The sequence below is a fragment of the Peromyscus californicus genome, unplaced genomic scaffold (assembly GCF_007827085.1).
Source record: "Peromyscus californicus insignis strain IS unplaced genomic scaffold, ASM782708v3 Scaffold_8__1_contigs__length_139910024, whole genome shotgun sequence".
Classification (NCBI taxonomy): Eukaryota; Metazoa; Chordata; class Mammalia; order Rodentia; family Cricetidae; genus Peromyscus; species Peromyscus californicus.
Window position 1 is genome coordinate 49,479,180 of NW_026294606.1, and position 25,764 is coordinate 49,504,943.

The 25,764-nt window shown below is 41.4% G+C and overlaps 1 protein-coding gene and 1 pseudogene across 2 annotated transcripts in view; one reads left to right on the forward strand and one right to left on the reverse strand.

Moving 5' to 3' along the window:
* The window catches only part of Mtr (5-methyltetrahydrofolate-homocysteine methyltransferase), an 82,276-nt gene that overhangs the window by 27,439 nt on the left and 29,073 nt on the right, over nucleotides 1-25,764 (forward strand). For both annotated transcript variants that reach the window (XM_052727891.1, XM_052727892.1), the window contains exons 11-20: nucleotides 312-379; nucleotides 2,203-2,282; nucleotides 5,686-5,798; nucleotides 10,390-10,530; nucleotides 13,475-13,660; nucleotides 19,812-19,991; nucleotides 22,997-23,113; nucleotides 23,720-23,860; nucleotides 24,212-24,301; nucleotides 25,528-25,680. In XM_052727891.1, the coding sequence (XP_052583851.1) occupies nucleotides 312-379; nucleotides 2,203-2,282; nucleotides 5,686-5,798; nucleotides 10,390-10,530; nucleotides 13,475-13,660; nucleotides 19,812-19,991; nucleotides 22,997-23,113; nucleotides 23,720-23,860; nucleotides 24,212-24,301; nucleotides 25,528-25,680 (1,269 nt within the window). The remainder of the gene's footprint in view (nucleotides 1-311; nucleotides 380-2,202; nucleotides 2,283-5,685; nucleotides 5,799-10,389; nucleotides 10,531-13,474; nucleotides 13,661-19,811; nucleotides 19,992-22,996; nucleotides 23,114-23,719; nucleotides 23,861-24,211; nucleotides 24,302-25,527; nucleotides 25,681-25,764) is intronic.
* LOC128103657 (cytochrome b-c1 complex subunit 7-like) lies at nucleotides 16,985-19,528 on the reverse strand (annotated as a pseudogene).

A 25,764-nucleotide genomic window follows, 5' to 3' on the forward strand; every position in this document is an offset into this window, starting at 1 on the left:
TATGTTATTTGAAAATGTATTGTCCATTTCATTCATTCTTGTCATATGGGTAAAAAACTGTTTCATTTAATTAAATAGGCAAATAAAATGTCTACTGTGTTTCAGACAGCATAAGTTTTCATAGTATCTAAACTATGTCCCATGTGTATCTTTTACCTAGGGCTTGTGACATTTTTTAATCTAAAGTAAATATGTTTATCTTTCTTTATTATAATCTTAGTTATTCAGGAAATACAGAATGTAAATGCTCTTTTGCTGAGTTTGTTTTGGTAAATTTAGAATTCAGATGAATTCACTTTCTCTAAGTACAGGACTTTGCCATGGATGGCTTGGTGAATATAGTTGGTGGCTGCTGTGGTTCGACACCCGATCATATCAGGTAATGGTTACCTCTTTTTTCTTGCTTTAGAAGGACAGCTAAGTGTTCTTTGGTGAAGCACATAGCTCCGTTAGATTCTCTCCTCCAGAGAAAAAGCAGTCAGGTGACGAGCATTTTGAGGTCTAGAGGAATATCCTCCTTGGTGCTGTGTAGTCATTACTTACTCATGCTTTCCAGGGCCAGCATGAAGGAAGGAGTGAAAAATGGCAGTGCTGGTTATAGACACGTTTATCCTTATCATTTGTGGTTCTCAGAAAGATTGGAATTCAGAGGATGTTGTTTAGGACTCTGCCGTCTTTCCCAGAGTGAACAGTGATTGTGTTTTCAGCCAGCCCTTACTGTTCCGTGTATGTGCACATAATATATTTCTTTAGCTAAGTTACCCAATACTTTTTTTTTTTTTTTAACTGCTTTTCTTGACTTCTCTGATAGAATTTTTGGCTGGAACTTCCTGTGTAGACCAGGCTGGCCTGGAACTCACAGAGGTCTGCCTACCTGTCTTTGCCTTCTGAGTGCTGGGCTTAAAGATGTGTACCTACACATCTGGCCTCTATGATAGACTTTTTTTTTTTTGGAGACAGGGTTTCTTTGTGTAGCTTTGGAGCCTGTCCTGGAACTCGCTTTATAGACCAGGCTGGCCTCAAACTCACAGAGATCCACCTACCTCTGCCTCTGGAGTGCTGGGATTAAAGGCATGCACCACTACTGCCTGGCGACTTTTTTTTAATTTATTTACTTTTATTTTATGTGCATTGGTGTTTTGCCATGGGTGTCAGGTCCCTTGGAACTGGAAGGAATTACAGACAGTTGTGAGCTGCCATGTGGGTGCTGGGAATTGAACCCAGGTCTTTTGGAAGAGCAGTCAGTGCTCTTAACCATTGAGCCATCTCTCCAGCCCCTATGATAGACTCTTAATAACTATAAAGTTACTATGTATTTGCCTTTTTGGTGCTGTTAATTGAAACCAGGGCTTTGTATATACTCATCATCTACTCTAGCACACTATACTTATATCCCTATTTTTTATACATCTTTTATGTTATATCTTCATCAGTAGTTGAAGTATCATATCTTTGGATCACAGACTGACTCTTCATTTTTTAGTTCACTTCCTCTTTAACAGAGTTGTTTTTAACTTGTGTATTTGTAGGTTGATGTACTTATTTATAAAATCTGCTTTTACTTAGTCACCCACATACTAATTTGGAGACAATAGAGTGAGCAGTGCCTACAGGACCTGATAAATAAATAGAGAAAGCTAGATTTTGTGGTTTATCAAACACATGATTCATTGAAGTTGACAATGTTGAAGAGACTGGATACCTGAAACCCGTTTGGAGGAACAATTGTTTTGAAGTGTTCAAGCTCTATTTCTCTGTCCATCCCCTGTTGTATGCACAGGACTGTCCTCTCCCACTGCCAGCAAACACGCCCAGTCCCCAGTTTACTGTTATTTCTCGGAGCTACAGACTTCTTTTTGAAGTTGTTAAGCAGTTGATTAGGTAGCAAGGGCATGTTTATGTGTAGATTTGTAAAGGCTATCTGTGGGCTGGGGAAGGGAAGGGTTTGCAGTGTGTCTTTGTGCAGACCTCATGTAGCAGCTCCAAGCTTGTGTCTGGGATGGTGGAAGCAGTACAGGCAGCACTGATGAGCTTTCTGTTGCTGAGGAAACTGAAGGATGTAACTGCTGCTGTACATTTAAGTAGGCATATCATTATGTGCATGGGTATATTGATGCAGACTTATTTCATAGCTGGAAATTAGCTTAATTAAATTTATGTTGCTCTGAATTAATGAATATAGTGTTTTCTCTTTTAACTTAGGGAAATTGCTGAAGCTGTGAAGAAGTGTAAGCCTAGAGTTCCACCTGCTAGTGTTTTTGAAGGACATATGTTACTATCTGGTAAGTCTGAGGTTGTGGTTTTGATTTAAAAGCCATCTGTAGGATGTGTTTAATGTGCTTGTGTCTAAGTGGTAGTAATATTTATACCAGGAAGCTTATTAGATCAAAGAAGAGTGCTTATTTTTCTTGGCACTTAGGTAAGTTTTACTAAAGAATTCTGTTTTTTTTTTTTTTTAAGGATGGGGTAGAAAGATTGATTTCAGGGTAAAAATGAATGAAGGCTGGGTGGTTTGCTCATGTACTTCCCTTGTTTCAATGAGAATCTGTGGGTTTGTCTTTGCTGCACAGTGATAGCATACCCTTGTCCCATGCCTAACAATTTTAATGGTCAGTTGATAGGAATTATTGAAAATTCTAAATGGCTAAGGCCTAGTGCTTTGTAATGGCAACAGTGTCTTCCTGGAAAATTTCATTTGCTTCCAGATATTGTTAGAATCTTTATTGTTTTGGTCTTTATAATTATTTGTATATTTATTTTCTGTGTGTTTCTTTTTTCTTCTTCTTTTCCTTTTTTTTTTTTTTTTTTTTTTTTTTTTTGAGACAAGGTCTCTTTAGCCCTGGCAATCCTGGAACTCATTTGTGTAGACCAGGCTGGCCTCAAACTCAAGCTCACAGAGATCCACCTACATCTGCCTCCTGAGTGTTGGGATTAAAGGCATGCATCACCATGCCTGGCTTTTTACTTTATTTTCCTGAAATAAAATTAAATTAAGACAGGTCTCATTGTATAGCCAAGGGCCACCTCAAACTAACAATCCTCCTGTCTCCTCTTTCTGAATGCTAGGGTTACAAGTATGTGCCACCATGTCCAATCTGAAAAACACTTTGTTAACCTGTGTATAAACGGTGAACAAGAGAAGCACTGCTTCTGTATCTGATTCGTCATTCCTGCTAGATCAGAAGCACTTGTCAAATGCCATTAGGTCACACGAGCACTCTCAGTGTTAGTGGTTGTCATCCCTATTTGCCTGGTACACAATCCTCCAGATTATGTGAAAGGTCAGGGGCATAAGACTCATTAGCAATGAGAAAAGTCAGAAGCTGGAACTGTAGAAAGTGATTGCTTCCTGAGTCCGTGAACAAATGGCCTGGAATATCTGCATAATTACCCAGCCCATTCATAATCTTATTCTTGCTCATATTAGCTTTTTCATATAATGCTTTGGCAAAGGACTCAAAGGCCATTTTCTTTTTTAATGACAGCTCTGATAGCTGATGCTAATTTTGTGCTTCATTTTTATGCTAATTAAGGCAGAGATCATACCTGATTTGTAAGCCGAAAGGTTGTGTGGGCAATTGTCTCAGATTGTGTGATCATATAAGTGATGAACCCAAGGCCATATGTCTCCAGAACCTGCCTCTGGCAATTCAGGGAGACTGCTTCTTAAAATACTTTAAAAACAAAGCAGTTTGAGAACCTTTTTATCTGAGTATAATGCATCTACATGTATTATCTGATACTTGCCTCTGAATTATTAGCCTGTGCCAGGGAAGAAGCTGTTACTCCTTAGTAAATAAAGCAATAATACGCCAGAAGCCCAATGGCCTGCTTTGGGTGCCTCATGTTGGAAGACCTGCCACAGTGACTCCTGCATCTCCATCTGGGTCCTCCCTCACCATCCAATTTGGCGGTGCTAGTTTCAGGTTCAAGGTCTCTCAATTAAAGAGATGGGGTGACCTCCCATAGTCACTGTTGATGGGACCTTCCACATACACTGTTGATGGGACCTTCCACATATGCTGTTGATGGGGTGAAGAGATTTGCTCCGTGCAGCTGCAAGCTGATTTCTGATAGAAAGCAGTTTTTTTTTCCTTTGAGATAGAATTTTGCATCATAGCATATAAAGTCCTACATGCTGCAGAGTTCTGGGATTACAGTCATGAATCGCCATGTCTGATTCAATAATCCTTTTTGTTTGTTTGTTTGTTTTTTCAAGACAGGGTTTCTCTGTGTCCTGTAAATTGCTTTGTAGACCAGGCTGGCTTTGAACTCACAGAGCTCCGCCTGCCTCTGCCTCCTGAGTGCTGGGACTAAAGATGTGTGTTTTGTTTTTACAGTACTTTTTATTCTTTGAGAATTTCATATAATGTATTTTTAACATATTTACATAAATCCTAACTTTTCTAACAACTACCCTTTCTACTCTGCCATCCCTCCCTACCCAATCTTTAGTTTTCTCTCTGTCTTAGTTAGGGTTTCCATTGCTGTGAAGAGACACTATGACCACGGCAACTCTTACAAAGGAAAACACTTAATTAGGTAGCTTACAGTTCAGAGGTTCAGTCCATTGTCATCATGGTGGGGCATGGCAGCATATAGGCAACATGGTGCTGGAGAAGGAGCTGAGAATTCTACATCTTGATCTGCAGGCAACAGGAAGTGAACTGAGACACTGGCCATATCTTGAGCATAGGAAACCACAAAGCCTGACTCCACAGTGACACATTTCCTCCAACAAGGCCACACCTACTCCAACAAAGCCATATCTAACAGTACCACTCCCAGTGAGCTTATGGGGGCCAGTTACATTCAAACCACCACACTCCTCAACCTTCCAGTTGGTGTGGCCTAACTAGTTTGACTCTTTTTTTTTTTTCCTAGACAGGGTTTCTCTGTGCAGCCCTGACTGTCCTGGAACTCACTCTGTAGACCAGGTTGGCCTAGAACTCACAGAGATCTGCCCTCTTCTTCCTCTCAAGTGCTGGGATTAAAGGTGTGTGCCACCATTGCCTGGCTGCACATGGGTTTTGAAAAGAAAAGTGACACACACTCCATTTACCTCCCTTTCCCTACCTCCTTGTTTCACTATTTCCTAGCAGCTATCAGATGCCAGTAGCTTCTCCGCTCATGGTGAGATTTTGTGCCCATTTCCCCTCATATAGCCCTGAATGAGACATAACAGGCTCCTCTCCCAAGGCTTAGGGATTTCAGGGGAAAGTGGGGCAGAAGGATATAGCTGTCAGAAGTTGTGGGTAGCATCACCAAGCAGGATTTTCCAGACACAGCAGAGTCGTTGCGTGTATGAACTCAAAGCAAACAGAGCAGCATGCACAAGACCGACTTAAGCTTAGTCCCCTTTTGATTTGAAGCCTTATCACGGCTTTTGCCCCAGAGTGGTAGTTAAATAAGAATGATGGTGACTTTTCCTTTTCAGAGGCTGTGTGGGCCAGTGCACTATGGGTATTTGCAGCAGAGAGCTCTGATCTTCTCTCGGGAGATCTGATTGTAAGCACAGTTGCAGCAAGTAGCCTTTCAGTGTTCAGAAAAGATTGTGATCCTGTTTCCCTTCAGATCTCTTATCCCATCTGCTCAGATGGGCTTTGACATTCTTGCTGAAAATACTTTGTTTTATGTCATCCATGTGCATTTTTAAGACTTTCTCAAAATGCTTCTCCTTTTAAGGTCTAGAGCCCTTCAGGATTGGACCATACACCAACTTTGTTAACATTGGAGAGCGCTGTAATGTGGCAGGATCTAAGAAGTTTGCTAAACTCATCATGGCAGGAAACTATGACGTGAGCATCCTCATGAGACCCCCTGGGGCATTGCCATGCCTCTGGGTAGGCTGCATGTCAGGAACGTGTGTTTGTTCTGGCTGGTGCTATTGCAGAGCTGCTAGGAAGTATGCGAGGGTGCTGATGGCAGCTGGCAGTGGATGGGACAGCTGGACATTGAGGCCTTGAAGACTTGATGTTGCTGTTACTGGTCAGAAAGCATTACATTTGGGGTGTGGGGTGAGATGACTGGGAGGGATCCAGCTTCTAGTCATTCATTGTTCCGTAAGTTTGGATATTTGGGAATACTCTCCATTTTGGCCTCTCAGAAACCAATCCCATTGTTTTAAACTATGTAGTATGTATATGAACATTTTGCTTACATGAATGTGTGTGTGCCATGTATGTGCCTGGTGCCCACAGAGACCAGAAGAGGGCATTGGATCCCTAGGAGATGGAGTTACAGATGGTTGTGAAATTCCTTGTGGGTTCTGGGAACTGAACCTGGGTCTTCTACAAGAGCAACAAGTATTTACTTACTTATTTTCAAGACAGGGTTTCTCTGTGTAGCCCTGGCTGTTCTGGAACTTGCTCTTTAGACTAGGCTGGCCTTGAACTCACATACATCCACCTGCCTCTGCCTCCCAAGTGTTGGGATTAAAGTCATGACCACCGCCTGGCAACAAGTATTTTTAATTACTTAGTCATCTCTGCCGCTCCGAAAGAGAATTCTTATTCATCTGACCACATCAGATGCTTGCTGAGGAAGGTATTCTTGATCCTGTAGGTCAGCACAAAATGAAAGGCCCTTGCCTTGAGAAGTCTGCATTTTTAAGCTGTGTAATACTATAGATGAGTCTAATTTAATCCACACAGAGCATGCCTAAACATCTGGATAGATTTTTCTTTTCTACAAATATGAAATAAAAATGGAAGAAGATGGTTTGAGGTTTTGGGTTTTGTTTTTCCTGTGACTTAAATTCTTTCTTTTTTATCCTGGTGGTGGTGGTATATACCTTTAATCCTAGCACTAGAGAGGCAGAGGCAGTTGTATCCCTATGAGTTGGAGTCCAGCCTTGTTTACAAAGCGAGTTCCAGGGTAGCTGGGGCTACACAGAGAAGCTCTGTCGGGGGCGGGGGGGGGGTTTCTTTTTTAAACTGGGGCATAGTTGTACTACATGTCTTTAATTCCAGCACTCGGGAGGCAGAGGCTGGCAGATTTCTATGAGCTCAGGCTGGCATGGTCTACATAATGAGAGCCAGTCTTAAAAAAAATATGTTTTTAAAAATTATTTTGTCTGTCTTTGTGTGTGCATGTGTGTGTGCTTCTGTATGTATATGTGTGCATACCTGAACATTCATGTGCAAGCCACTTTGTGAATGTGGAGTCAAAGGACAACTTGGAAGAGTTGATTCTCTCCTTCTACATTTATTTCTTGGATCAAATTCAAGTTGTCAGGTTTGGTATCAAGCACCTTTACCACATGAGCCATCTTGTCGTCCTTTGAGTTTTTATGATGGTTTTTTAATTTCAGGATCTGAATAGATTTAAGTGTTTTTTTTTAAATATACTTATTTTATTTATGTGTGTATTGTGAGTTTATGCACATGTGTGTGTGCATGGGAGTCTAGAAAGGACATTAAATCCCTTAGAGTTAGAGTTTGAGGGATTCTGTGGGAAGCCTGGCCTATTAGATGTGTGCTGAGATCAGGACTCAGGTCCTCATGGCTGTGCATTAAGTGCCCTTACCCTTTGGACCATCTTTCTAGCCTATAGATTTAGGTGCCCTACCCCTCAAGACAGGGTCTTACTATGTAGTTCTGGCTGCTCTGGAACTCACTATGTAGACTAGGCTAGCCTTGAACTCACAGTGATCAGCCTGCCTCTGCCTCCCAAGCGTTGGGATTAAAGGGCCACTATGCCCAGCTTAGATTTAGTTTTTAGCCATGTAGCACCGACCCATTTGTTTATCATCCTTTTTGGAATTGCTAACCACTGTTTCCTGGCATCCCCTGATGTCTTTCCTAGTGCAGGTGTTTTTTGCCTGCTGCTCTTTTTCATCTTGTTGCTGTTATTCCTGCCATGTACTTCCATCTTGCTTGTCTTCCAGATCTGGACGTTTTTGTGAGTAGGATACAGTTCAGCTTCTTGAGGCCGTCATCTTTTGTCTCCACCTTTGCTTGGAGCCTTACCATCTTGATTTGCCCCCTGAGCATTCTGGAGGGTTGCTCTGCCCTCATGCCTTGGCTCTTGCTTGTGCCTTCTGAAGTCCTTGTGACCCTTAATAGTCAGACGGTGTTTGTCAGTTGGCAGAGGAGCTCATTTTATTTTGATTCCTCTGCTTATTCTCTGGATACCCATTTCAGCTTTGAGATTGATGGCCTGGTTAGTGAGGGCAGAGATACTTTAGGAGGAAGTACACAGATAGACAGACTGTTAAGGTTTTCTTATGTGCCTGGCCACTGTGCTGAACTTGCACAATCCCATGAAGTCAAACTGCTTGTTTCCACCATCCACAGATGTGGTAATGGAGAGTTGGGGGGGGGGGGGTGTTAAAATTATCAGTCTATCGTTACATAGAGTTGATAAAGAAAGTCTTGAAGCCCATGTACTCAACTGCCTGTGGTCCTTGCCTAGCGGGACCTGTAGGGAGATGCAGTTGAAGTGGGGCTTGGGGCACAGACTGGGTGGATGAGTCCTTCATAGACTCTACATTTCCCTGACTTCAGTGATCTTCAAGGCCCTGTGCTTTGAAGGGGAGAGCACTGATAGAGCAATGTTAGGTCTGATGTCTTTCTCTTAAAGGAATGATGCCATGACCCTGAGCTAGTTTGGGAGCAGTCTACCTTCAAGCACTTGTTCTGTGACTGATGAAATAGGTCAGATAATGGCATCTGTATTTCCCAGGTCTTTGAAACCTCTGTTGATAACCTGTCTCCTCTGCTTCCTCCAGTCTGTTCCTCCATTGGTGGGATGAAGACTTTTCCTCTCAGGACACACCACCTTTGTTAAAGTTGGTTAGCTTTCATATCTGTTTTAGATAATCTTGGTATTTGATCTCCACACTGGTTATCAATACTTGTTTGTGTTGTTTTTCAATGTGACAGAATTGTGTGCCTCCAACGAGATATAAGCCCTTCAAGGACAGGGGTTGTGATGTACCTTTTTTATTCCTAATACTATTGAAATCATCCCTGATACTAAAAACCACCCCCTTCTCCCCTGTGCTGGGGGCAGAACCCAGTATCTCATGCTTGCTAAGCAAGTGCTATAGCCACTGAGCTGCAGTCCCAGCTCTGCCTCCCTGCCCTGTTACACACACACACACACACACACACACACACACACACACACACACACACATACACACTCACTCTTGAACCTAGGGCCTTGAGTGTACTAAGTAAGCACTGCCACTAAGCTGCAGCCTAAGCACCTAAGCAGCTGAAATCCTGTTTTTAGACAGGGTCTTACTGTGTATCCCTGGCTGGTCTCAAACTCAAGAGACCTACCTCTGCCTCCCCAGTGCTAGAATGCCCAGCCTGAAAGCCATTTTTAATTTGTACTTTTTGTGATCCTTTGGGCTGGGAGTGTAGTTCAGTGGTAGAGCTCTTAGTTATCCTTGTTAACCTCTTTCTCTGTGTAGATTTGTTCTCTGGCATATGTCCAATGGCTTCTTCCTGTTTATCACAGTGAATGACAAATTCCTTCTGTGGGGTGTGTGTGTGTGTGTGTGTGTGTGTGTGTGTGTGTGTGTGTGTGTGTGTGTGTGTGTGTGTGTGTGTGTGTGTGTTGGGGGGTGGTTAGGGGCAAAGAAAAATCAGGCTAGCAGCAGCATCTATTACTGATTTTCCCTTTGCTCATTTATTGGGCTACAAAACTATAATGAAGACTCCAACAAGTGTCTGTGTTATGTTTGTTAGAAAATGTCATTGAGGGCCTGGAGAGATGGCTCAGCAGCCAAGAGTATATTATGCTTTTGCAGAGGACTGCCCATTTGGTTCCCAGCACCCACATAAGGCACTTCACTTCCCCCTGTACTCCTGTTCCAGGGGAATCTTACACCTACTGGCTTCTGTGGGCACCTTTGTGCACATGGCATATACTCAAACAGACACACATTTATATGCAAAATAAAAATAAATCTTTACCTATGTGGGTAAACATTGAAGGATTAAATGAGTTTGGATGGTTGCTCTAAAGATCTTTCTTGAAAGAGCAGACTTGAGCTCGGTTTGAACCAGTCTGGAAGGAAAGGTGATTATGTTGCTAGCAATGATGTTATGTGATGTGTGGAACAGAGGTGATACTTGTCTGGGTAAAGTGTCCAGTGAGGGCCAACCAAGAAAGGCATTTGGGTGAGAAGGTGTCGTTGCCTTAGAGGCTCAAGAGTTTAGATCCTTCATGGTAGGAAGCTGCTTTGGTGGACTCTAAGCAGTGAGGTGATGTGTGAAAGGGTTAGTAGTCTAGGGTGAGCATTGGGGAGTAGGGGACAGGCCTAGAGTCAGGGAGCCAACATGTCTATTTCAGTAACAAAGGGCCTCTGAGGGTGGGAAAATTACTCTTCTTAGTCATCGTCTCCTAACCATACTTCTCCCATTCCTCCTCTAGGAAGCCCTGAGCATTGCCAAAGTACAGGTGGAAATGGGTGCTCAGGTGCTAGATATCAACATGGACGATGGCATGCTGGATGGTCCCAGTGCAATGACCAGATTTTGCAATTTTATCGCCTCTGAACCTGACATCGCCAAGGTTGTACAAGGTTTATACTCATCAAGGAGGTTTACCCGCTTGCTGTCATTCATTTATTTATTTAGCCTTGTCTATCTGTCCGCTCAGGAACTGCTTCTCTTCCTACATTGAAAGTACCATTGTTTCTGATTCTGAGCTTTCTTATTAAGCAGTCTGTTCCACCTAGAGCAGATTTTAGAGTGATTGGGCTCGGCTGTTGACGAGGTGTCTTGGAGAAGTAGGCTTCAAGAGAACTGAGTTTTGTCTCTTGTCTGGAGTGTGAGAGTTGACTGTTGTATCTCAGAGGGATGCGCTTAGCTGTTGCTTCCACACTGATTCTATTCCTCCCATGGGAAATGGAGCTCAGTGAGGGCTTCCTTACTGTTGGAAGAGGCCTTGTTGGGCCTAGCAGATGAAGACGGTGACATCTCACAGGGTTAAATCAGGGTGTTCTGTCGGTGTTTATACTTGTTCTTTCAAAGGTAATGTTAGGGGTTGCAGAGCTGCCTCAGTAATTAAAGCACGTACCGCCCCTGTGGAGGACCTGGGTTCAGTTTCCTATACTTACTTCTGGCAGCTCACAATTGCCTATTAACACCAGCTTCAGGGAGATCCAGCTCCTCTGGCCTCCACAGGCACCTGCATTTGGGTATACAGACCCCCAGACAGACACAGATATAGACACATTTAAAAATAATAATAGAAACATTTGCTTGTTTGTTTTTGAGACAGGGTCTTTGTAGTCCTGGCTGACCTAGAACTCACAAAGATTTGCCTTTCTCTGACTCTGCTGTAAAAACTAAATGTTACAGAAAGGTGAAAGGCTTTTGTATCAGTCTTTTAGAATGTTTTAGAGGGTTTAAGCTAAACCTTTTTTCCCTTTGTCTATGTAGCCAAGGTTGACCTTGAATTCCGGCTGCATCCACACTGGTGTTTATCACCATGCCGGGAAGGACTTTTAAGGGTTTTTTATTTTAAAGAAACTGTTCCCAGAGTTGCATATCTTTAGGTTGAACTGTCTTTTTTTTTTAAATTAGGCTTTAGTAAGAACTTAACCAGAAGCCTGTAGTAAGCATTAAATTGTATTTACCCATCTTCCATTACTAAAAGCCCTTCCAGTTTTCTGGGAGTAAACCTTTTAAGATCGTTAGGTTCAGAGCAGCTCTGGTCTGTTCAGAGTCAGTCTGAATCAGAGCTGTGGGGAAGAAGTCTGGGTCTCCTTAGAGCCAAGCACACCCTTCCTCATCTCTAAGGTGAGGTGATCAGACCCGCTGTGCTCAATACTTCAATTGTGATGGTGAGAGTCTCTTGTTAACTGAAGGATCTTATGCGCTGCAGAGAACTTGTTACTCAGTGCTCTGACTTGCAACAAATGACCTTTCTTCCCTGGTTTTAATCTATTAAATTCACTGGACATCGGGTGTGGTGGCACACGCCTTTAATCCCAGCACTCAGGAGGCAGAGATAGGCTGATTTCTGTGAGTTTGAGGCCAGCCAGGTCTACAAAGTGAGTTCCAGGACAGTAACAGAGAAACCTTGTCTGGAAAAACAAAAACAAAAATGAACAAAAACAAACAAAAATTTACTGGAGACCAAATTTAAGTCATTAGGATAGAATATAAAAATATGCACTAAGCAGCACTCAGGAGGCAAAGGCAGGAAGATCGCAGTTGGAGACCAGCCTGGGCTACATAGTGAGACCCCAAAGACCCTGACTTTAAAGACCCAAAGTATGATTAGTACGTTTTCACCAGCAGAGTTGGAACACCAAAGTATGAGCTCTTTCAGACACTGGCCTGGTACTTACCTGCCATTTGCATTTGACCCTTTTTTGGGGTAAACACTTTATTACTAGTGTGCTAAGGAAAGCAAAATTGGAAGAGTCCTGTGTTTAAATGGTGTCTTACATCCTGTGCTGGCCTGAAAATCACTGTGTAGTTGAGGATAGCCTTGAACCTTTTAATTCTCCTGCCTCTATCTTCCAAGTGCTAGGATTAGGCTTCTGTCAACAGTTTGTGAACTGAGGACCTCTGCAAGTACTCTACCAGCAGTGCTACTTTCCTAGACCTCCCTGCCCCCCGCCCCCATATCACCCTTTAAAACGATAACTTTTTTCTGTGTGTGTTTATGGTATTGGGAAGCAAAACCAGGGCCTCACACATGTCAGGTTCTCTGTTGCTGAGACAGACCCACCCCTAGACTCCTTGTTCTTTTTGTTGTTCTGTGTTCTAGCCTTTCCTGTACTTTCGTCTTTACTTGTTTAAACATTTATCTTGGTAATGGTGAAGCCAAGGACCTGTTCGCCTTCGAGGGAGGGAGTCAGTTACTAACTGACTGCCCTAAATAATAGTACTAAGTCAGCTGTCCTGCCATATTTATTTCTTTGTGGCAGTGAATCATCCTTTCACCTTTCTTGGAGCAGAGGCTGGATTAGTCCATGGTCTCTCATATGTTCATTTTAGTTGTTTGTTTTGATTATTAGCAATTACTGTTTTTGGGGGGATTGGGGACTAGATCTGTTTTTCCTTTCTAATATTTTTTTTTCCTGCTCAGGAATTTGTTTTTATAAAGAGAAGATTTAATTTGAGTACCTTGGCCAGAGGGATCTTTCCAAAGAGCAAGACTCTCAACCTTAATATCGAGTCTGGGTAGAATGCTTGAATAGTCAAGCAGGTGTTTGCCTTAGGGTTTAAGTGCTTGGAAATATAAACTAGGCCTAAGCCCATGAACTGCTCTCTTGGATTCTGTCTTTGAGCTATAAATCTTGGCCCGTGTACATATTCTCTTGTGAGCTGATCTTACTATAAATATTTAACTTTAAGCTTAAATAAGTGTTTTAAAATCCTATTTTAACACCCTAGATTTATTTATTGTTCCCTAAAGAAGCAATAGAGTTTGTTGGGAACCATTCAGAGGGAACTTCTGGTGACTTGTGCCCTGTGATCTTCCTGTCCTTCTGTCTCAGGTGCCACTGTGCATCGACTCTTCCAATTTTGCTGTGATTGAAGCTGGCTTGAAGTGCTGCCAAGGGAAGTGTATAGTCAATAGCATCAGTCTGAAGGAGGGGGAGGAGGACTTCCTGGAGAAGGCTCGGAAGATTAAGAAGTTTGGAGCTGCTGTGGTCGTTATGGCTTTTGATGAGGAAGGACAGGTAAGTGGTTTCTGTTGGCCTGGCACTGTTGCCACCCAATGAGGAAGCAGTGGGAGAAAACCAGGTCTGAAATAGCTGTATGTGTATACACACAAACACGTACATGTGCTTATCTGTCCACACAAGTTTACACATACATTCATACATAATACACTTCTGAAATCTGATACGTTGTACAGTCTTTACGTCAATAGGGAAGGGTTGAATTATTCACTAAGTTGCTGGGACAGACAGCTGGTTTTACATTTGGAAGAAAAAAAAAATAGAGTCCTGACTTAATTCATTTTGTGCTGCTATAGTAGAATACCACTATCTTAGTTTCTTTTCTATTTTTATGGCAAAACGCCATGACCAAAGCAACTTAAAAAGAAATCATTTAATTTGGGGTCATGATTGCAAAGGATTAGAGTCCACATCTTTCATGGTAAGGAGCCCAACAGCAGGCAGGCCTCCCTGTTGAAAGCCCACACCTAGTGACATGCCTCCAACAAGGCCACACCTCCTAATCCTTCCCAAACAGTTCTGACTGAGGACCAAGCATTCATATATATGATCCTATGGAGGCTATTCTCATTCAAACCACCACAACCACAAACTTGGTAATTTTAAAATACTATAAATTTATTTGGCTCACAGTTATGGAGGCTAAAAAATTGAGACCTTTTTGTCTGCTTTGTCCTTTAGTGAGGGGGCAGAGAAAAGGTGAGGAAGAGCAAGAGAGGGTGGAACTTGGTTTTATAAAAAATCCACTTTTTGGCAGTGAGCCCATTCCTTTGATGACAACATTATGCATCTAAGAAGGAAGAACCCTCAAACCTAGTCACTTCTCCCACTTTTAAATTCATTATATTTTATGTGTGTGAGTGTTATGTCTGCATCATGTACATGCCTAGTACTCATGGTTGTCTGAAGAGGATGGTGGATTCCCTGGATCTAGTTATAGATGGTTGTGAGATGCCATGTGAATGCTGGAAACTAAACCTCGGTCCTCTGTAAGAGCAGCAAGTGCTCTTAACTGCTGAACCATCTTTCCAGCCCTGCTAGGCAGCTCTCAAAGGTCCCACCACTCAGCACTAGCACCACATCCTACTATATTCTAAAATAAAATAAAAAAAAAATAAAGATTGAAATGTAAAAAATCTTGAACAATATATAGGAAATCATTAAGATTTTCATGTAGAAGCTATTGCTGATCTCAAGATGTGAAAAAGAAAATTGATGAATGTATTCACATAGAAATGTAAAACTTTACGTGGCAGAAGATATGGTACTATTAGTAAGTTGATGTAGTTTCTGTATGTCAGAGAACAGAATGTCCCTAATAGAATGGACAGAGGGATTGAATGGCCAACTTACACAGGGGTACAAACGGACAATGAGCCTGTGAGGAGATAACACGATTTCTAATGCTTAGGGGAATAGTGAAGCAGTAATTCATTTCTTTCATCAAAGAAAAAAAATGAGAAGATTGATAAATGGCATCTCACATCTGTGCTGCAGAGCCAGGTTGAGGCTATGGAAGCTGTACATATCATGGTAGTTCCCAGTGATACATATGCATTGGTTCTACAGTACTGTTCTTTATAGGTCATGTTAACTTTCAGAAGTACGTAAATGTCCATGGGATAGTTAATCGATAGTTAATCTGTTAAGCAGAAAAAACTCCAGTGCTTATGATGAACCCTCTCCTTAGGTCTTAAGATAGGTTGTACATGTAAAGCCACGTGCTCACTTCCACTGTAGTATTGTGGTAGTCAGAAATTGACACAGCCGTCCATTACTTGAAGAATGCTTACGTCTTGGTATATGCCACATAAGATAACTTGTACATTAAAAAAGAATGTGATGATGGGACTGTGTGAGGAAGTAATTGACATGATTTCAGTTTTATTCAGGAAGCATTTATGTAGATATATATGAGTCTGTATAAACAGAAAAAAATTGGTAGGTGTCAACTAGGGTAGAATAGTCTACCATGGGGCATATTGACCATAAGTGATATTGTCTATATTTTTGTATTTTTGAAATAAAATTGTTTTGATTAAAATGCTTTTACTTTTATACAAGATACATTTTTGCCTTGAGAACAATTGAAATAATTCCAGAAGAGTACCAAAGAAAGATGGTTATCATTAACTTACATTAGACCTTAGTTTGTATACCCAGTGGGCACAGCACATAAGTCAGTTGTTTTTCCTATCATCCTCTACCCTAGTCCACACACCTCTACCCTTGTCCCCATCTCCCAGGGTAATTCATTTCAACCATGATTCTTATAAATGCCTTGTGTCAGAAAGAGATTCCCAGAATACCTTCACAGATGTGAAGAGCCCAAGTCCTGCAGTGTTACCATCACACAGGAAGAAGAGCAAAGCGTGTAGGTGACATACTGCCTGAGCTTAGTGCTCCAGCTTCCAGCACACTCTTGGAATTTCCCTCTCTGAGTGAGAGTTGAGTGGGTCCTTTCACCCCCTACCCCTGTTAAAAAGTGCTCTTGTTTCATCCAGACCTTAATATTTACCACTGCAGAGTAGGGTTTTCAACAACTATCTAAAAGGGATCAGATCTTCTCAGTGTTGGCTGGGCAACATCACTAAGGACTCCTGAATTGCTGGAGCCAGCCTCAAGATTCTGATTCAGCTGGTTTAGGGTACCATTACTATGAAACAAACAAGCAAAAGCCCCTCATAGCTGAGAACTCTGCCTGATTAACAGATCCTTCATCCTGTTCTGCTGAGCTTCACGTGGGGCTGTGAATTCTTGAAGGGTAACCAAGACTCAACAGCATGTGAGTTTTACAGTGCCAAACATGATGTACGATAGGGCCTGCTCCCCACAGAGGCCTCTCCCAGACCTTACTCTGAGGTCTGTTTCTTTACGTGATGGCCAGAATCTAGGAACTGTTCTTGGGCCAGAGACTAGGCCAGATGTCAGGAGAACAATTTGACAAGGGCCTGTAGAGAGGTTATAGGGTACTTGCTCTATTCCTGGAAGTGAATTCCTGTTGTGAGAGCATGTCTGTGCTGTTTTAGGTGGGGAGCTACACCACACCCCACTCTATCCAGTGCCCAAGTTGGCTCAGATAGAAATTACCAGACTGTGCTTTCTTTCTTTCTTTCTTTCTTTCTTTCTTTCTTTCTTTCTTTCTTTCTTCCTTTCTTTTTCTTTTTGTTTTTTTAAATTATATTTTTTAATGGCTACAATAGACATTTATTTAAAGCAAGGTATCTGCAGAGCATATAATTCTTAAATTGTGATTCAGGTTGAAACAACTTCATAAAAATATGCTCAGACCAGGCACATCCACAGATCTCAACTACAAGATCATTTCTTTGCCCATTCTTATTTCTCTTTCCCAAATAACCTCTTTCTGATAGGGTTCAAGGTAGAATTTGTCCTCCTTATATTTTGTCCACTGTTCCTTAGGCAAGATCTGATGCCTCCTGGTCAGGTCCAGGGCTCTCAGTTTGAAACATTCTGTCATTATAAAGATCCGCAGGAAGCCTTCTTATGGCTTCTTTCACATCTTCAGTCTCGTATGTTGTATCATCTCGCATTACCCCCAGTTTGTTGAATCCTGCAGCATTATAATATCATTTTCGAAAACATCCAGCCACTTGTTTGACACTGCACCAGCAGGTCTGCCCGTCGTTTTGACCTGAGAGTCAGACTGTGTTTTCTTATTTTCCAATCACATGAGGTCCCTGAAGTTCAGAAAGTGTCTGGTCAGAACCAGTTCTTCAGTAGCCTTACTGCTCCTCTCCCAGAGTGGGGTCTTCCCACCATGCAGGCTCCTTCGTATTTCAGTGAGATCAGTCATGTTTCAAGAACATCTTTTTCCACATTGATTTAGAATTGACCCTCATAATTATTATGTATTCTTATGACGTGATAGCCAGCACAGTAACATAGCCTTACCTTTTCCTGTACTATACACACTGTACTTCTTCCTACACATGCATACCTATGTAGTAAAACTTGCAAGTTAGGATCAGTGAAAAATTAACTAACATACTGTACCGTTTTTCTCAAAATACCTTCCTGTACTTTTCATGGTTTTACTTACAGAGAGTGCTTTATAGCTTCTGGTTGGTGTATCCCCCTTGTCAGCGTCACCAGTCCTGTGCTCAGCACTGAGTAAAGGATCATGGGCCAGGTGTGGTGGTTCCTTTATTTCCATCACTTTAGGGGTGGAGGCAGATGGGACTCTGAGGATTCTAGGGTATCATAGCAAGTTTCAGGTCATCCAGGACTGCAGAACTGAGACCCTGTCTCAATTTAATGAAGAAAGGATCGTATGAGCATGTATTCAGTGAGTGGATGTTAGACAAAAAGATGACTCATATCCCAGGTGGGATGGAGCAGGACCGTTGAAGATGTGAAGTTTCTTTACACTTTTCAGAGTGGCATGAAATTAAAAACCTAGGAACTGTTAATTTCTGGAGTTTTTCACTTAATATTTTCAGACTGCAGATGACAGTGGGTAACTAGTACCATGAAATAGGAAAATGTGGGTAAGAAAGAACTACTGTTTTTTATTTTCTGCCCACCTCCAGAGCACATAGGATCAACAACATTTAGAAATTCTTAATGTAATTTGATGGGTATGCCATTTGGAGATTTGATCTGAAATGAGCTTCCTTGGCAAAGCTGAGAAACACTTTGGAAAAGTAGCATTCATTCACTGCCTCATTCATTCCTTCAACATCGTTTTGAGCACATATTCTAGCAGCCCCTGCTCTGATCTCTGGGGATCAGTAAGACGGATGTTCTAGCTAGTGGAGATAATAATAGAGAATAAAACAACTGAGAATAATAATAAGGTATATGGAAAGAGAAACCTCAAGGAAAGGAGGAGGTGGGAAGGGTGGTGGTGTGCTGATTTGGAGGGAGTGATAAGGCAGACTCTGAAGGGACAGCTGACTCTGTACCTGTGAGCTGTGAAGTATAGTTAGGCCTTGTGTGTTCTGGGCCGGCAGCAATAGATGGAAATGGAAAGCCTCTGAGGTAGCAAGAGCATGGCAGGTTTTAGGAACATCAGAGGAGCAGTGAGGAGTGAGGACAAATGGTGGGGCCGAGGTGGAGGAGAGGCCCTGGCTGAGTGCGATGGGCTGAGGAGCAGGGAGGGTGGACCTTGCCAGAATGTGTTTTGTGTTTTAGGATCCTACCCAGAAGGATGATGATAATTTGTAGGTTTTTAAAAAAGGCTTTATTTCATGTGTATGAATGTTGCCTGCAAGTATGTATGTATGTACACCATGTGAGAGCAGTGTCTACAGACCAAAAGAAAGTAGTCTGGTCTTCTGGAATTCAAGTGGTGAGCCTCCTTGATGGTGTTGGGGACCAAATTTGGGTCCTTCGGAGGAGTAGTAAGTGCTCTTGACTGTTAAGCCATCTTTCTAGCTTTTGTTTTTGTTTGGAGACAGGGTCTCATTATGTAGCCCTGGCTGTCCTGGAACTCACTGTATAGAACAAGCTGGCTTTAAACTCAGAGATCCACTTGTCTCTGCTTTCCAGGTGCTGAAATGAAGGATGTAGGCCATTATGCCCAGCACTAATTTGTAGTTGCAGCTTGAGCATGTGGTTCCAAGCATGTGTTCTAGTAGGTTTGTGTGGTAAATAAATGCATGTCCTTGAGTCTGCTTGAAGGAAGACCCAAGAAAGCTACAGCAGTGTTGTTTGTGTGAGAGGCACATTGCAGGCAGGTGAGGAGAAGTGGGGCACTTTGAGGAACTCTTTCCCGTTGTTAGCCCACAGTGACTTGACACTCATGTATGCAACTCAGGGTGGCCCCTACATGTCACAGTTCTGCCTCACCCTCTCCAGTGCTAGAATGACAGGTGTGATGCTCAGCTGCTTATTTTTCATCTGTCTTTAGTGGAGTTTGATTTTTAAACCACATCTGTCTTTAGAAACCCACTTTGTTAATATATCATTTATGAAATTTTTTCATAAGGAATAAAATTGTTATATTGAAGACAAAGTAACTGATTGTCTTCTGAGATAAGTTGATGAATGTTTAGAGGTTTGACATTTGGGTTTTGAAGAAATAGTCAGTGAGACTTGAGTGGTTTTGATAAGTGACATATGCTGTTTCCATAGACAACAATTTGCTTTTCTATTGTAAATGACATTTCTGCTTGTTTCTCAGGCAACAGAAACAGATGTTAAAATCAGTGTGTGTACCCGAGCCTACCATCTACTTGTGGAAAAACTGGGCTTCAATCCAAATGACATCATCTTTGACCCCAACATTCTTACCATTGGTACTGGAATGGAAGAACATAACTTGTATGCTATCAATTTTATTCATGCAACAAGAGTCATTAAAGTAAGTCTGGGTATTTGCTGTCTTTATCCAAGACACAGCTCAAATTTATCGCCTTGGTTTAGTGCTCGCTTAGAACTAACACATACTGATTTGCTGAGAATAGGAACGTTCCTGTCCTTAGTTTTCTAAAATGTAGGGACTTTTATATAATGCTATTTTAATTATAGTGTATGATACACATGAGAATATATAAAACATACAGTCTGTAGTCTATAATAGATAAGTAGTAATGAACCATATAGTAACTTTCACTTTTCTGAAGTGGCATGAGGCTACTGCCCCATCTCTCTTTTTCTGGATATGCCTTATTCTCAATTTCATGAAGTAACTTTCATTCTGATATCTATGGTTCTGAGACTTCATTATTGTTTTTGATAATAATTTTATTATATGCATGTCTAGTTTACATTTATATCCATTGATTTTTGTGCTTGCCAGTGTATGCTCTAAAATTTAGTTTTGACCTGAGTCAGTACTCAGGCTGCTTTTGTAGTCAGCCGTGGACATGCCTTTTGTAGGCTTGACTCACATCCTCAGATGAGGATGACCTTGGAGACAGTCAGCGCTTATTCTGTAAACAGGTGTCTTGTGAGTCTGTTCAGTGCCCTTTTATGTTCTGCTTTTTGTTTGTGATTTCCCTGTTTGAGAGTGCCCTTCAGTCCTGGTGCTAGTGCTTTTTAGTGTTCACAAGTGCAGGACACCTATGGTGTGTCTAGTAGAGAAAATGCTTGTTGAATAAGCCTCATTCAGACATAAGTCACAGGGCTGCTGGCCATGAGTTTAGTCTTAATAATTAAGATATGCATGCCAAATAAAGTGTCTTTAAATATTTATTCATTTTTATTTATGTGTATGTATGTGTGCCTGGTTGGGTTTTTGTGTACTACATATATTTAAGTGCCCCAAAAGCCAAAGAGTATTGGATTCCCTGACACTGGAGTTAGAGGTTGTTGTGAGCCAATGTGAGTACACTGTTGTCTGTTTATAAGAGCAATTTGCACTCTTAACCGCTCTGCTCTGCCATCTCCAGCCCATAGGATGTTTTAACAGACACACAAAACAAGGCTGTATGCTGATGAGGTGATGAACATAGGACCAGAGGCTGCCAGCTGCTGTGTTACTTGTGAGGACAGAACTATTAGGGAATTACAAGAATTAGGTATATGTCCACATAGTGTAAATTTGCTGCTTTTTGAGCTTAATGTAATTCAAATAATAAATTGCTTATGCTGTTTTCTCCCTATTCAGCTTCTTTTTTTTTGGACCGGGTCTCACCATGTAGCTTAGGCTGGTTTAAACTTATCAGCCTCCTGCCCAACCCTTCTCCAGTGCCACCAGGCCCACATCAGCCTTGTTTTAAATTTCATTTGTATTGCGATAGCTATATCTGTTCTATATTTTCACTAGTGTGTAATTATTTGCCTGAGCACGACTAGCCATTTCACTGTTCCACAGTTGTGAACATTCTTGCATTAGGTTGGTGCAAAATTAATTGCAGTTTCAGATGGTAAATTTTAAATCACAGCTAGGCTCAAACATACCTTCATTAATCAAAATAGGAACCATTTATAACCAACTTGTTTTTACCAATGAGAAATAAATTTTTTAATTCTCCTAGCATAAAAAAAAAAAATCAGTGTTCTACAGGCTGTGAAGATGGTTCAGCAGGTAAAGTCGTTTGGTATCAGTGAAGCTGATGGTCTGTATTCAGTCCCTAGGTCCTACATAATAGGGAAGGTGAGAACTGACTCCTGCAAGTTGTGTTCTGACCTCTTCACACACATTGGCTTGTTTATATACTACTCCAAATAAATAAATAAATGTAATAAACACTTTTTTAAAAGTCAGTGCTTCAGGATTGGAAAGAATTTTTTCTGTCCTGCTGATTGTGGAAATTTTTTTCTTCAAAAAGTTATCAAGATGTGTGAAGAAATGGCAGTCTGTTGGTGAGTGATCAGGTGAATATGGTGGATAAGGCAAAGACTTCTTAGCCCAGTTCTTGACTTTTGAAGCATTGGTTGTATGATGTATAGTCAAATGATGCCATGGGGAAGAACTGGACCTTTTCTTTTGACTAGCACCAGCTGCAGGCATACATGGTATAAAATAAATATTTAAAAGAGCAAGTAATAAATCATTAACAAAAACCCCGTAAAACAGGACTGCATTTTTTTTTTTTTTTTTTTTTTTTTTTTTTTTTTTACCATAACCAAACTTACCAAGAATGTATTTCAACATTAAGGAACAAATTTCCACAATGAAACCTACCATTACTTTTGCACCAATCTAACATGTTAGGCCCATATGCCTGAGTTAAGCACATATGCCTGAGTTTCTCTGTAGCTTAGGGGTGGAATGGCTAGCCAATGGCAAGCTGTCTTCCTGACACGTCGGCCTGTGTTGAGAGTTACTGTTACGGCTAATGCTGGATACTGTCATAGGCATCTCAGCTGGCTTTGCTCTTCTGCATTTTGTCAAGTTGATGATGAACTAGAGAACTTGTTCATTTAAGTTACTGAAGACTTCCGGCTTTGAATGGGTCAGGAATGTATGCACATTTATAGAGGCATGCACATAATCTTTTGCTTTCTGCCCCCCCCCCCCCCCCCCCCCCCCCCCCCCCCCCCCGGGTTATTTATCCAGCAGACATTTCTTGTAACTCATTTTCATGCCTTACGATGGTCATTATAGAGATAGTCAGAGATAAAAATAGGATTTGATATTTTTCCTACAAAGGCTAAAGTGTATTAGGAAAAGCTACTTATGAAGCAGTGCTTAGTTAGAAGTGACACTATAAAAGGCGATAGATATATAAACTAAAAGAGGAACCAGAGTACTTGACACAGTTACGTGGCAAACTAGCAGTTCTTGGCCTAGTAATAAGCTCAGAGTTACTCTGGACTTTTTTTTTTTTTACTTCTCCTTTGTACAGAGCTTACAAGGTATGACTGATGGTGGCTTTTGACAAAATAAGAGAATCTTTCCATATTTTTACACTTTTCCAGGAAACATTACCAGGAGTCAGAATAAGTGGAGGTCTTTCTAACTTGTCCTTCTCCTTCCGAGGGATGGAAGCCATTCGAGAAGCAATGCATGGTGTTTTCCTTTACCATGCCATCAAGGTATGGTGAAACCAACTTTAGCTTAGATGCTGGGAAGATGGCTCTGTGGGTAAAGTGTTTGCTGTACAAGCCCGAGGACTTGAGTTGAAATTTCACAGCCTCTGTGAAACGTAGTGTAGTAGTAGCTCCTACTGGTGAATGAGAGATGGAGACAGAATCCTTGGAAGATTGTAGAACCAGCTAGCCTAGCATGTCCAGTGGTGAACAAGAGACCCTGTCTGAAACAAAATGAAAGGCAAGAGCCAACACCTAGAATTGTTCTCTGACCCCCATACATGTGCCATGGTTTGTGTGTATCCACACACATATATTACACTGTAAACATATGCAAGATTTTTCAAAGAATTGAAACAAAAATGATGGCACTGTACTTGGACGTACATCAGGCTTACAGACAGAGTCCTGCAGGATAACTGACCTCTTCTGTCTTTAAATGAAGCTTCATTGGAACAGGGTGCCCTCATCCCTTCTCCTGTGTCTTGTCTAGGGCTGCTTTTACACTACAGCAGAGTTGAATAGTGACCAGCTATATTATAAAGTATTTTTCTCTGATCCCCGATTTAGGATGTCAGTAAACATTCTCATTTTCCTTTATATTGCCCTTAGTTTGGTATGGACATGGGCATAGTCAATGCTGGCAACCTTCCTGTGTATGATGATATCCAAAAGGACCTTCTTCAGCTCTGTGAAGACCTCATCTGGAACAGAGACTCTGAGGCTACGGAGAAACTCTTACGATACGCCCAGGTAAAGGAAAAAGTATCCAAAGGGTGACTTTTCCTGCCTTAGAATTTATCACTCACTGGTAGCTACTGGACCTTTATTGTAGAATAGGAACAAATGTAGACTCGTAGACTCGTGTCTCTGGATCATTAATCATCATCATCATGGTTTTTATAGTGCTTTAGAGAAGGTATTGCAGTTAGGTCGAGGAGGGAGAAATAGACCTTGTCTAGATTGCTTTAGTATTCTGAACTTAGACTTTTCTAAATTGATTTTTTTTAAGAGACCTTTCTTTTTTTCTTTCTTTTTTTGTTTGCTGCAGATAGTTCACTCTGTATCATTTATAGTTACTTTTTGGTCTTAATTTTAATTCAGACTCATGGCAAAGGAGGGAAGAAAGTCATCCAGACAGATGAGTGGAGGCATGCCTCCATTGAAGAGCGTCTTGAGTATGCTCTTGTGAAGGTGAGTACCAGAGCCTGTACAGGAAGCCTGGCGACTCATGGCGCCCTGGTGCCATTGCTGACAGCACGTGGAGGGGGCGCTGCCCTAGACTTTTGACCATTGAATCCTAACCTGCAGGGGTCTGTTTCCCAGTGCCGTTTGACAGTGTCTAAAGATGTGTCCAGTTTTCATAGATGGGGTGGAAGATGCTCTGGAACTCAGTGGCTGTAGTGCACAGGATAGGCTCACATACACAGCAAGGACTTGCCCAGGCAATTAGTAGTTCTGAGCTTGAAAACCCTCTCTAAGCCAGGTTCCTTTAGGTCAGTCAGCAGGACAATAATGGCTCTTCCACAATAGATAGAATTTTAGGTAAGATATCAATTTCCACATTTGTGAGCCTGGAAAATTCCAGAGTGTTTTTTTTTAAAAAAGCTCTAGAATTTAACTTTTAATTCTTAGACCTTCCAAGAGTCACGTATTTCAGTTTTTGGACTATTCATTTGTCGCCTACAGTCCTTGAGGATCCTCGGCTTTAGAGGCTTGTCAGCAAAGGCCAGGCAAGTCAAGGGGAGAAAGTTCCTTTTTTTTTAAACTTCACCTGAGAGCCTTTCTAGTGTTCAATCCTGGTCTAGCTAAGTAGTGTTATATATAGTGAGAGAAGATACTGGTTTATTTATTTATTTGAGACAGGATCTTACTGTGTGTCCCTGGCTGGCCTGGAACTCACCATGTAGATCAAGCTGGTCTTGAATTCACAGAAAATCTGCTTGCTAGCGCCTCCTGAGTGCTAGAATCAAACGCATGCATCACCACACCTCATTGAGCAGATAGATACTGATTTTATAGAGATGTTTATTTACTAGCATATAATCAGTTGCTGAGAATTGAACCCAGACCCTCACACATGATAAGCACCTACTTTACACTGAGCTACATTCTTGTCTTCACTAATACCTTTTTTTTTTTTGAGTTACTTCCTATTACTAGCTAGACATTGTAAATAAATGGCATCACAGTGATTGTCAAAATAAACACAGGGTTGGTACTGTTGTGATTCTTTGAGGAAACAAACTTAATAAATACCTGCATTAGTGATGAGAAGCAGGACTCAAACTCTGTCGGACTGATTCTGGGATTCATGCTCTTAAGCATCTCCCTGATTCATTCTTTGATTTTTGACCTTAATATAATTGCTTGTTTGTTCCCTTCTCCCTCCTTCTTTTTCTTTCTTTTTTTCTTTTAAGGGCATTGAAAAGTACATTGTTGAAGATACTGAAGAAGCCAGGTTAAACCAGGAAAAATACCCCCGACCTCTGAATATAATTGAAGGGCCTCTAATGAATGGAATGAAAGTAGTTGGCGATCTTTTTGGAGCTGGAAAAATGTTTCTACCTCAGGTTGGCAAAACAGACATTTTAACAAATCTCTTTTTCTGTTTTTCAGAAATAGTGAGTTTGAGTATTTTCTGAATTTTTAGTCTA